The following is a 13182-nucleotide window of genomic DNA, read 5'->3' as shown; positions in this document are numbered from 1 at the left end:
CTTTCCTTTGAGAAACCACTTTTTATAAAAAAGTAAACCCCACAGTTCAACCGTATTCTAAGATATGGCTGCTTCATTAAAGTTGATTAAGGGTTAGGAAAGACTCATGATGCATTACCATTATTTAATATTATTTCATTTGCCTTTCCTAAAAATTTGGAACATATGGAGGACAGGATAATGTACGAGATGTTTAAATAAGAGCAAGTGCTAATTGATGTGTGTAATATTTCTTTGTTCTCTTCCTAGAAACCAAGTAGGAGTTTCTCTCCCCCCCCCCCGGTCAAGAAAAACAATGGTGAAGGCAGTCAAAATTCTGGTGGGCCATGTCCAATGGGAATAACGAAGAAACCATTTAAATACATGGAGTGTGAAGAGAGGATAAACAATTTGAAAGTATGGAGTGCGGAAATAGCTTCACTGACAGTGAAAGAGCTTCAGTAGGAGTGAAAACTTTAGAATTCAACAACGGAGTCACACGGGGGAGAAACCATTTCAATGCATGGAATGTGGAAAGAGCTTCAGTCGGAGTGGGAAACCTTAGTGGGAAACTGAATTCACATCATCGAACTCACACAGAAGAGAAACCATTTCAATGCATGGAGTGTGGAAAGAGCTTCAGTCACAGTGGACAGCTTAGAATTCATCAACGGATTCACACGGGGGAGAAACCATTTCAATGCATCGAGTGTGGAAAGAGCTTCAGTGTGAGTGGAACACTTAGAATTCATCAACGAACTCACACACAAGAGAAACCATTTAAATGTATGGAGTGTGGAAAGAGCTTCAGTCAGAGTGGAACACTTAGAATTCATCAACGAACTCACACACAAGAGAAACCATATAAATGTATGGAGTGTGGAAAGAGCTTCAGTCAGAGAGGACACCTTAGAAACCATCAACGGGGTCACACGGGGGAGAAACCATTTAAATGTATGGAGTGTGGAAAGAGCTTCAGTCAGAGTGGAAACCTTAGAAACCATCAACGGAATCACACGGGGGAGAAACCATTTAAATGTATGGAGTGCGGAAAGAGCTTCAGTCAGAGTGGACACTTTAGAGTTCATCAACGGAGTCACACAGGGGGGAAACCATTTAAATGCGTGGAGTGTGGAAAGAGCTTCAGTGAGAGTGGAAAACTTAGAATTCATCAACGAACTCATACGGGAGAGAAACCATTTAAATGTATGGAGTGTGGAAAGAGCTTCAGTCAGAGTGGACACCTTAGAATTCATCAACGGAATCACACGGGGGAGAAGCCATTTAAATGTATGGAGTGTGGAAAGAGCTTCAGTCAGAGTGGACACCTTAGAATTCATCAACGGAATCACACGGGGGAGAAGCCATTTAAATGCATGGAGTGTGGAAAGAGCTTCAGTCACCGTGGACAACTTAGAATTCATCAACGGAGTCACACGGGGGAGAAGCCATTAAAATGCATGGAGTGTGGTAAGAGCTTCAGTCAGAGTGGAAACCTTAGAAAGCATCAACGGAGTCACACGGGGGAGAAACCATTTGAATGCATGGAGTGTGGAAAAAGCTTCAGTGAGAGTGGACACCTTAGAAACCATCAACGGGGTCACACGGGGGAGAAACCATTTAAATGTATGGAGTGTGGAAAGAGCTTCAGTCAGAGTGGAAACCTTAAAAAGCATCAACAGAATCACACAGGGGAGAAACCATTTAAATGTATGGAGTGTGGAAAGAGCTTCAGTCAGAGTGGGCACCTTAGAATTCATCAATGGAGTCACACGGGGGAGAAGCCATTTAAATGCATGGAGTGTGGAAAGAGCTTCAGTCACAGTGGACCACTTAGAATTCATCAACGGAGCCACACAGGAGAGAAACCCTTTAAATGCATGGAGTGTGGTAAGAGCTTCAGTCAGAGTGGAAACCTTAGAAACCATCAACGGAATCACACGGGGGAGAAACCATTTGAATGCATGGAGTGTGGAAAAAGCTTCAGTAAGAGTAGACCACTTAGAATTCATCAACGGAGTCACACGGGGGAGAAACCATTTAAATGCATGGAGTGTGGAAAGAGCTTTAGTCGGAGTGGAGACCTTAGAAAACATCAACGGACTCATACAGGGGAGAAACCATTTAAATGCATGGAGTGTGGCAAGAGCTTCAGTCAAAGTGGACACCTTAGAATTCATCAACGGACCCACACTGGGGAAAAACCCTTTAAATGTATGGAGTGTGGAAAGAGCTTCACTCATAGTGGAGCATTTAGAACGCATCAACGAACTCACACAGGAGAGAAACTATTTAAATGTATGGAGTGTGGAAAGAGCTTCAGTCAGAGTGGACACCTTAGAATTCATCAACGGAGTCACACGGGGGACAAACCATATAAATGCATGGATTGTGGAAAGAGCTTCAGTGAGAGTCGACACATTAGAAACCATCAACGGACCCACACTGGGGAAAAACCATTTAAATGTGAGGAGTGTGGAAAGAGCTTCAGTGAGTGTCAATACCTTAGAAACCATCAACGGACCCACACTGGGGTAAAACCATTTAAATGCGTGGAGTGTGGAAAGAGCTTCACTGATAGTGGAACATTTAGAAGCCATCAACGAACTCACACGGGGGAGAAACCATTTAAATGCATTGAGTGTGGAAAGAGTTTCAGTCAGAGTGGACACCTTAGAATTCATCAACGGAGTCACATGGAAGAGAAGCCATTTCAGTGCTTGGAGTGTGGAAAGAGCTTCAGTCAGAGTGGAGTTCTTACAGAACATCAACAAACTCATACAGGGGAGAAACCAAATAAGTCCTAGGGAAGTGGACAGAGGTTCTGTTGAAGTGGAAGTCTTACAAACCATCAAAAGACTCAGGGGTAAGAGCTGTAAGAGTGGAAACTCTGCAAGCCATCAATCAACTCAAAGAAGAGAAATGATTTAAATAGGAGTGTGGATTCTGCTTCGTTATTATGGAACTAGTGGTTTTCAGCCCGTTTAATAACGGGCGCTAGAATCCTGGGGTTCGGAGAAGCGCTTGCGCAGCGCTTCTCCGAACCCTGGGACCTGTCATTGCTGTCGGCAGCAAGGGGACAGGAACGGAGGAGGAGAAAGCGCTGCTTTCTCCTCCTCCGTTCCTCTCCCGCAGCCGCCGTCAGCAAGGAGACCTCCCAGGGTTCGGAGAAGCGCTTGCGCAGCGCTTCTCCGAACCCTGGGACCTGTCATTGCTGTCGGCGGCAAGGGGACAGGAACAGAGGAGGAGAAAGCGCTGCTTTCTCCTCCTCCGTTCCTCTCCCGCAGCCGCCGACAGCAAGACCTCCTCCCAGGGTTCGGAGAAGCGCTTGCGCAGAGCTCCGAACCCTGGGACCTGTCATTGCTGTCGGTGGCAGGGGGACAGGAACGGAGGAGGAGAAAGCGCTGCTATGGAAATAGAAGAAATAAAAATTTGCAAAAATTAACAGGCCTTGAAATCAAAAAGAAAATGAAATATTTAGGACAGCTTACAATCCATGGAGTGTGGAAAGAGCTTCAGTCACAGTGGACAACTTAGAATTCATCAACGGAGTCACACGGGGGAGAAACCATTTAAATGCATGGAGTGTGAAATGAGCTTCAGTCGGAGTGGACAGCTTAGAATTCATCAACGGAGTCACACAGGGGAGAAACCCTTTAAATGCATGGAGTGTGGAAAGAGCTTCGCTGACAGTGGAGTCCTTAGAAAACATCAACGGAGTCACACTGAGGAGAAACCATTTCAATGCATGGAATGTGGAAAGTGTTTCTGTAGGAGTGGGCAACTGAATTCACATCATCGAACACACACAGTAGAGAAACCATTTAAATGCATGGAGTGTGGAAAGAGCTACAGTCAGAGTGGAAACCTTAGAATTCATCAACTGAGTCACACGGGAGAGAAACCGTTTAAATGCATGGAGTGTGGAAAGAGCTTCAGTCAGAGTGGAACTCTTAGAATTCATCAACGAACTCACACGGGGGAGAAACCATTTAAATGCATGGAGTGTGGAATGAGCTTCAGTCAGAGTGGAGTTCTTACAGAACATCAACAAACTCATACAGGGGAAAAACCATATACAGTAAGTCCTAGGGAAGTGGACAGAAGTTCTGTTGAAGTGGAAGTCTTACAAACAATCAAAAGACCCTGAGGGGTAAGAGCTGTAAGAGTGGAAACTACAAGCCATCAATTAACTCTAAGAAGAGAAATGCTTTAAATAGGAGGAGTGTGGATTCTGCTTTGGTTATTATGGAACGCTTTTTAGAGTGTAGAACCTGTTTTTCCCCGAGTTGACAATTTCTCTCACATCAATAGCAGAAAATCTTTTTTTTAGTAAACATTTTATTAGATTCTCCAATTTCAATATCTAATCCATTTCCAAATTCTACAAGTTATACAAATATCAATTAAGCAATTGATCCAAATCTTTTGCCAAATTATACAAATTTAACATTGACTTCCCATGCTTCAGACTCAGAAAGTCTCCTTTTCTTATTGTCTCTGCTTTCTTATTCAACAAAATCCAGATCTTATCCGATAGTCCATTAAAATCCTTCTTTCTTCTTTCAAGCCTCTGAGGTTTTTCAAGCAAGCAAGTTTAACCCAGGAAATCAATCTTAAATGCATGCAGCGTATGTGAGCTTCTGTTGTTTGTATGTAACATTGTCTAGACATGTATTTAAAGTAATGAAGGTAACATTTCACAATAGTAAGCATAATATAATATTTAATGTATTGTTAGATAGGGAGTGATAGTGTGTGAGTCTGGAGTGTTGCTTCTGAATGAGGATGGACTGAGAGTGAGCTGGTTCTGGTGTTTGGTGGAGGGAGTTGGAAATAAAAAAATTCCTGTGACTGGAGTTGGAAATGTTTGTATCTGGGAATGGAGAGTTCCACAAAGTGGAGCTGAGATTTGGAAGCAGAGTTAGATTAAAATTATAGGAACAGCAGCATAACTCCCACTGTTATAATTGTAATAATGGAACCATGAAGACACAGAAAGACTGAAAGTACCTACTTATAGGCCGAAGGAGATCTTGAAAACCTCATCTATTCTTTTGATTTATAGATATATTGTTTGGTGGCAGGAGAAATAAAAGGGGTGTTTAGTGGCATAATGAGGAAAGGCTCTGTTCCCAGCTGCACGTCTTTCATGAGGAGGGAAGGGGGCACAGGGAAGAAGGGGCTGTACCAGAGCATCTCAAAGCAATGTGCCGGGGGGGGCACAGTTACACAATAATAATAATAATAATAATAATAATAATAATAATAATAATAATAATTTATACCCCGCCCATCTGGCTGGGTCTCCCTCGAAGGAGGTTCAGGCACTCCCAAACCGAGAGTGCTAAGGGTCAACTTCCTCCAAATTCACCAGCTGCCCCAAGGCAGGAGCCACCTCTGGCCCAGAGGGTGGAAAGCCTCCCTCCACCTTTGAAACTGGACATGCTCCTAGGAAGACCTCTAGCCTAGTTCTTTATTTCAATTTTCTGTCTTAATAACTGAACTAGCTGGCCCTGCATGCGTTGCTGTACGTTAGTCTGTGAGATAGAGGGTAATAGCCCCTCTTCAGATCCCCCTGAGCCGAGGCGAGATACTGTGGAGAGTGCAGGTTTCATCCCTGTGTCTCCCCCCACCCTGTTCTGACCCATTACCTATCCCTGCCCTCTATTCGGGCCCCCATCCCCCCCCCAGGCAGGCCCCTACCTCCACTTAGCAATGTTGGGCCTTGTTGCTGGGAAATGCCTGTTTTCAGTTGGTTTGGCCTTCATGGATGTATGTGAGTGGTGGATCTCGTGGTGGAGGCGGGGTTTGTGGGTGTGGTGTAGATTTCACAGGAAGGGAGGGGGTGTAGGAGGAGGAGCTGAGGGAATAACGCCATTTGAGGCCGCTGTTTTAGTTTGTGGAAAAGTAGGTCTGTACCTGTGCAGGTATGCGATGTGAGCAATCCGAGGTTGTACGAACACTCGGGAAGTGGCATGGATCGTTTTGTCCAAATTTCAGGGCGATCGGTCAAGCGTTTCGGAGAAAAGTGGAGCCCACAGTTTCACCATTTTTACATTTATATAGATAGATAGATAGATAGATTTCTCCAGCAGCTCTGGGAGCTCCAGCTAAAATGTGTGTGTGTGTGTGTGTGTCCAGACAGAATAGCTTTTCCACGGTTTGCAGTAATCCCAGAGCCTTACGGGAGGGCTGTAACCACGCGCTCTCTCCCACCCCCGTGGCACCTGATCTGCTGCAGAGAGTGCATGGCAGGTGACCGAACTCAGATGCGACAACCTGGAAGTCCCAGAGCGGTGCATCAGTTAGAATAGGATGCTTACGAAACCTCTACAGACTGCCACAGGGGAGAGACCATTTAGATGTATGGAGTGTTTGACGTATTTCCTCTTTCCTTCCCATCAATAAACTCAGATAATGGGAAATCAGTCGTAAATGGATGGAGTGTATGTGAAATTCTGGTATTTGTATATAAAGTTGTATAGACAGGTCTTTAAAGAAATGAAGGTAATGTCTCACAAGTATAATAGTAGATACAATAGAATGTTAGATAGGGAGGGGGAGAATCTGGAGTGCTGGGTGAGTGATGACAGGCTGAGAGTCAGCTGAGTTTTAGTCCTTTGTGGAGAGAGTTGAAAATGTTGTTAGGAGTTGTGGTGGTAGTTTGGGAGCAGGGTTGGTGGGATTAGTATTATAGGAACAGCATCACATCTCCCATTGATGTAATTGCAATAAAGGAACAAGGAAGACACAAAAAGACTAAAAGCATCTTGTACGTTCTGCTAATATCCAAACCCTCATATATTGTTTATATTTTATAATCATAGTTTTTATTAGTTTTTATTAATAATAATACAATATAAGCTCCATTAATACTATTGTTTTATCGATTGTAGTTTTGAAATTATTGTAAATGTCAAGAGTGAGTTTCTGTTTAATTTTTATATGCTGATATTATTTTTCTATATTCTAATGATTGTTGAATGTTACTTTATTTGATGTAGATTGCTTATTTTAAAGCTGTGTTTTATTATCACATTTTTGTATTGCATTAGATTGTGATAAGGTGTACATTCTTTGTTTCTTCAGTTTGCCAACCGCCTTGAGAATTGGAAGATAGAAAGACGGCAATTGTTCCATTCCAAATTAAACATTTTTGGATGACTTCCCATGCTGTGGTTTTGGGGAGATGCTCCTTCTCCTGCTTCCATTCTTTTTTTAATTCAAGTAGTTCAGTTCCAATGTTGTTCCTTTATCTTCGCAGACACTGACATAGCAACTTGGTTTGTATTTAGCTATTCTGGATCTTTCAATTTGCCAGAGGGGTTTATATCTTGAAACTTTCTATCTATTATTTCTGGTATAAACCCCTCTCTCCCACTCCGAGAACTTAATTCTTGCTGCGCAATCGACTCCACCATCTTTCATTGGCATTTTGCCGTGCTCTGGGCTGACTTCCAGCTTTCCATTAATAATTATATTCCATTAGGAATTATTTTGATTTCTTGAGTGAAGGGTTGCCACATCATAAAACAACGTAGTGCATGTACAGTGGTACCTTGGTTTATGAACACAATTGGTTCCGGACGTCTGTTAATAAACTGAAGTGTTCATAAACTGAAGCGAACTGTCCAGCGCCTCTTCCATTTCAGCGCTCTGGGCCTGCGCGGGCCACATGACAAGGTCTGGCGGGCCGCATTTGGCCCGCGGGCCTTGTGTTTGACACCCGTGCTTTAGAGTCTGTTAACGTTCACCCACCTTCCAATCCAGTTACGACGATAGTCCTCTCCCAATCAAGTCCCTCTCAGTCAGTGGCTGATTCAATTAGCAGATCATCTTGTCTCCTTCTTCCAGAGCATGTCTGGTTTTAAAGTCCAAATTCATATCTATCTTAAAAAACAGAGGAATTATGGTAACTCTCATGGTGACTGCATTGGAGAGTTACTGATACGTGCACTCAGCGTTCCCAGCCCCACATCTCAGAAGTGAGCAACAGGTAGTGGACGGTCTGTGCGCGAGAGCTCACACCCTTGACACCCGGGGGGGGATTTGTAAGGATAATTACTCTCAAATCCTCATTTTCTGCACTCCCAGCACCCGCTATCATGGGATCTGTTGTCCACCATGGCAGCTCCGGACTGGAAGTGCAATTGTTTATATTTTATAAATTGTCACAACACCTCATTCTTGGCTATGTGAAGGGGGAAATGTTCAGATAAAACTTTGTCTCTGGGGGCATCAGGAATAAAAGGGCTGTTTAGCAGCATAACCAGTAAGGACTCGCCTCCTAGTTGCACATCTTGCATGGGGAGGAAAGGTAGCAGAGCAGAGAGTGGGCAGTGCCAGAGAGACCTTGATGCAATGGGGAGGTGGCCTAAGTGTGTGTTAAATGCTTCAATATAAGGTCATATCAGATTATCGCCAAGATAGCACACATAGGGGAGAAACCCTATGGATGTCCATAGTGTGCATTTGGCAGGTCCCAAACTTAAGGGTCAACTTTCTACAAAGCCACAAGTTGCCTGGAGGCAGGAGCCATCTCTGAGCATTGAGGCAGCCAACAGGAAGCTTCCTTTGAACGTCATAGGGGCACATGGACCTGGTGTGGCCACTTTTCAGGGCTCTTTCCAGGAACAGTTGAACTCACCCATTCACAAGTGCTCTCAAAGGGGTGGGGAAGGGAGGGAGGGGCCCAAAGTCTCTGCCTCCTCCACACCCCCAAGGGTTTTGCCTGTATCTGGACTGCACCATTTCAGCCTGCAAGGAAGACCCTGTTTTCTGGGACACATTGATTCCACCACTTGGGGGAGGAAACCAAGTCAGTGGGGAGGAGATGTCCAGCCAGGGCCCTCCTCCCTTGGGAGAAGGGATGCAGTGGAGAGCAGTCCATCCTGTGAGCTGCCTCCCCTGCAGTCTGAGGCGGGACAGATCCTGCCCAGCCAGAGATCCACTGCTCAGGAAAATGAGGACCGAGAATTTGGGCGTAACTTGCCCTATTAATGCTCCCCTGAGATTTGCTGTAACAGGAATAGCAGCTCCGCTGGGGCATGTCCTTGCATAACAGAATGAGTAACAGAATAAATTTCAACAGGGACAAATGTCAGGCCCTGGACTTAGGCAGGAAGAACCACCTGCACAAAGAGAGGATGGGGGACACCTGGCTTACTAGCAGGACATGTGAAAAGGATCAAGGGGTCTTGGTGGACCACTAGCTTAACATGAGTCCATAGGGTGAAGCAGCAACAAAAAATAATAATACTGTAACTATTCTAGGCTGTAGGGTATGACTCAAACCAATGGCTTCAAGTTGCAAGAAAGGAGATTCTGACGAAACATTTGGAAACCCTCTCTGACAGCAAGAGCTGTTTGGCAGGGGAACAGACTCCCATGAGAGGTGGTGGGCTCTCCTTCCTTGGAGGTTTTTCAGCAGAGGTTGGGTGGCTTTAGCTCAGATTCCTGCCTTGCAGGGGGTTGGTCTAGATCAGTGTTTTTCAACCGCTGTTCCGCAGCACACTAGTGTGCTGTGAGATGTTGCCTGGTGTGCCGTTCCAAACGTGGGCGGTGGGCGGCGCCCAGAGGCCCGGCGAAAAGCACCTCCCCAATTCCTTCGTTGTTGCGGTGGTGGCGGCGAATGCGCGCGGAAACTCCTCGGCGAGCCGCTTCAAACTGGCCACGGCGCTAGTCCCTGGCATTGCGTCCGGCCGCTGGCAAGTCAGGAGGTTCGCACTGACTGAGGAAAAAGCTAGCGCTCTCTTGAGCCGCCGCCCGCCTTGCTCGGAGTTTCGAGGCAGGCATAGCTGGGGCTGACTTGCGTCTCGTCAGGATCCTTTGCGCTCATGTGGCCGCCCCTCCCACCTCCTCAGAAGATGTTGTAGTCGTTGGCTTGTCGGCCAGCCGAAAAACAGCGTCCCCGAGCGACCTCCCTCCTAGGCCCGCCTTCCCCTTGTCTGTTAGAAAAAGGAGGAGGAAAAGGCCCGGCCCGGGACAGCAGGAGACATCAAGGCAAGTGGCCTTTTTGTTACCTTTGTTAAGCAGCACAGCGCAAGGGACTGGGCCAGGGGTTTGGGGCTTAGCAGGTCCAGATCTCAAACCACTGTCAGCTTGGATACAAAAAGCTTGAAGTTTCATTGTTATCATATACATATACTTTCTTTGTTTATTTGGTTCCTATTCAAGAGAATTACTTTATAGTCAATATAGGCACATTTTTTTAACATTTTCTAATGGTGGTGTGCCTCGTGATTTTTTTCATGAAACAAGTGTGCCTTTGCCCCCAAAAGGTTGAAAAACACTGGTCTAGATGACTCTTCAGCCCCTTCCAGTTCTCAGATTCCGTAATGTTATGGTTCTTCAAAGGGGCAGTGGGGACAAGGGGGAAAGGAAGGGGGAGAGCCCTGGATCTGGAGATCGCCAGCCCATGGAGAGGAGGGGCGGTGGAATATCTCTTTGTTACGAATGGGGGGAAATGATTGTATTTCAATCTTGCCTTTGAACCAAAGCTGTCTTCCAAGCAGCTCACATAAAATAAGCGGATACACACACACACACACACACACACAAAATGTCAAGGGATAACACCATATAGGGTTAAATAAAAAAAATTCCTTCAGTAGCACCTTAAAGACCAACTAAGTTTTTATTTTGGTATGAGCTTTCGTGTGCATGCACACTTCTTCAGATACAGTGAAATGGAAGTTGGCACTGTTGGCATTTGATGGCATACACAATGTTAGAGGATGAGCAATTAAATAGTCCTGAGATGGTATGTTGGATGTTGTTGGGGCCAGTAATGGTGTTGTCTGGGTGTATGTGGCAGCAAAGTTGGCATCTGGGTTTATTGCAGGCTCTGGTACCAGTGTCCATGTTAAGTCTGGTGGTTGTATTATTGTGGGTGAGGAGTTGTTTAAGGTTGGGTGGCTGTCTGTAGGCAATGAAAGGTCTTCCTCCCAGAGCTTGAGAAAGGGAGCTGTCATTGTCCAGGAGAGGCTGTAGATCTCTGATGATGCGTTGTACTGTTTTAGCTTGGGAGCTGTATGTGATGACTAGTGGTGTTCTGTTATTTTCTTTTTTGGGTCTGTCTTGCAGCAGGTTCTCTCTAGGTATCTGTCTGGCTCTGTTGATCTGTTGTTTAACTTCATCAGGTGGATATTTTAGTTCTAAAAAGGTTTGCTGTAGATCTCTTAGGTGAGATTCTCTGTCTGTAGAGTTGGAACAGATGCGGTTGTAACGTAAGGCCTGGCTGTATACGATGGATTGTTTGGTATGTTTGGGATGGTAGCTAGAAGCATGTAGATATGTTTGTCGGTCAGTTGGTTTTCTGTATAAGGTGGTGTCTATATGTCCATCCTGTATTTTTATAGTAGTGTCCAAAAAATGTATTTCTTGCATAGATTGGTTCATTGTTAGGTTGATGGTGGGGTGAAAGTCATTGAATGTCTGGTGGAAGGTTTCCAGGGTCTGTTGTCCATGTGTCCAGATAATAAAAATATCGTCAATGTATCGCAGGTACAGGAGAGGTTTGAGTGGGTAGGAGTTAAGGAAACGTTGTTCTAAATCTGCCATGAAGATGTTGGCATACTGTGGGGCCATGCGGGTGCCCATGGCTGTGCCGCTGATCTGGAGGAACAGGTCATCACCAAATTTGAAGTGGTTGTGGGTAAGGACAAAGTGGCAGAGTTTGGTAGCAAAGTCCGCTGTGGTTTTATCTGAAATGGTGTTCCTTATGGCTTGTAAACCATCATTGTGTGGGATGTTGGTATATAGAGATTCCACATCCATAGTGGCTAGTATAGTATTGTTAGGAAGATTGTTCAAATATTGTATTTTCCTCAGAAAATCTGTGGTGTCACGTACGTAGCTGGGAGCACTGATAGCATATGGTTTCAGAACAGAGTCCATATAGCCGGAAACACCCACTGTAATGGTGCCAATACCTGAGGTGATGGGGCGTCCTGGGTTTCCTGGTTTGTGTATTTTGGGTAGAAGATAGAAAGTTCCTGGCCGAGGTTCCGCTGGTGTGTTTGTGAGGATCTGTTCTTGGATGTGTAGGGGTAGCTCCTTAATAATCTTGTTCAGTTCTTTTTTGTATGCTTGTGTGGGGTCTGAGTCCAATTTCATGTAAAAGGCAGTATTGGAAAGTTGTCTGTGGGCCTCCTGGATGTAATCAGTTTTGTTCATGATGACGACAGCTCCACCCTTGTCTGCCTCTTTAATTATAATGTCTGGGTTGTTCCTGAGATTTTCTATGGCTCTCCTTTCAGCATGGTTTAGATTTTGTAGTAAGCGATGGTGTTTTCTGGTCACATCCGTTTGGATTCTGTGGCGGAAGCATTCGATGTACAGATCTAGTGTGGTATTGCGTCCATCAGGAGGGGTCCATGTGGAGTCCCTTTTTGTGTAACTTCTTTTCGGTGGTAGTTGGTGGTCAATGTTCTGTTCATTGATGCGTTTGGAGGGTGATGGTTGTTCCCCAGTAAGTTGAGAGGTGTTGTGTTGTGGGGATGTAGTTTGTTCTACTTTGTCTTGTTCTTGTGTGTGATGAAAATACTCCTTCAGGCGTAAACGGCGGAAAAATGCTTCCAGGTCCCCGCAGAACTGAATCATGTGTTGGGATTTGGCAGGGCAGAATGATAGTCCCCGTGAAAGGACGGATTCCTCAGCTGGGCTGAGTGTTTGCTGTGAAAGATTGACAATGTTGTTGAACTTGTTTTGATTGGTGGCCTGTAGGTTGGAAAGGTTGCAGAGTTTTTTATTTTTCTGGTTCTTCAGTAACTCCAGTTGAGAGTGGTAAATGGTTTGTTTTTCCTTGTGGAACTTCTGCCAGGCCGGGTGATTCCTGATGGAGTTCTCCAGTGCAGAGAGTTCCTCCTTTATTAACTTCTGTTTGGAATACAGAACGCCGATAAGATGTTTCAGCAGTTTCTTAGATAAAGTGTGGCATAGTTTTCTGGCATATTCTGTGGGATAAGTTGATTGAAGAGGGTTCTTAATTCTAAGACCCTTAGGTACAATGTCCAGGTTTTTGCATTTAGATAGAAAGAGGATGTCAGTTTGTACCTGGGCAAGTTTCTTGGTGAGGTTGATGGACTTCCATTTCATGCGGCTCAATGTGGTGCCTTCCATAGTTCTAGGGTTGTCATAAGTCACTGTTCCAAGCCCCAAACGCGCATAACAACTCCGGTCTACTTTGCAGAAATGGGT

The 13182-nt window shown here is 45.0% G+C and overlaps 2 protein-coding genes across 2 annotated transcripts in view; both read left to right on the top strand.

The window, feature by feature from the left end:
• Positions 1–3013, top strand: part of LOC132591272 (zinc finger protein 91-like) — a 56285-nt gene extending 53272 nt beyond the window's left edge. The window contains exon 4 of the mRNA XM_060269128.1: positions 641–3013. Coding sequence (XP_060125111.1) covers positions 641–2786 — 2146 coding nt within the window. The 3' untranslated portion in view covers positions 2787–3013. The remainder of the gene's footprint in view (positions 1–640) is intronic.
• A 505-nt stretch (positions 3014–3518) lies between these two features.
• On the top strand, positions 3519–5558 carry LOC132591314 (oocyte zinc finger protein XlCOF6-like). The gene has a single exon (XM_060269404.1). The coding sequence runs from the start codon at positions 3560–3562 to the stop codon at positions 4127–4129; it is 570 nt and encodes a 189-aa protein (XP_060125387.1). The 5' UTR covers positions 3519–3559; the 3' UTR covers positions 4130–5558.
• Positions 5559–13182: the final 7624 nt, after the last annotated feature.

Source organism: Zootoca vivipara, chromosome 2 (genome assembly GCF_963506605.1).
Source record: "Zootoca vivipara chromosome 2, rZooViv1.1, whole genome shotgun sequence".
Lineage (NCBI taxonomy): Eukaryota > Metazoa > Chordata > Lepidosauria > Squamata > Lacertidae > Zootoca > Zootoca vivipara.
Note: the sequence above shows the minus strand (reverse complement) of the source record. Positions and strands in the feature narration are given on the sequence as shown.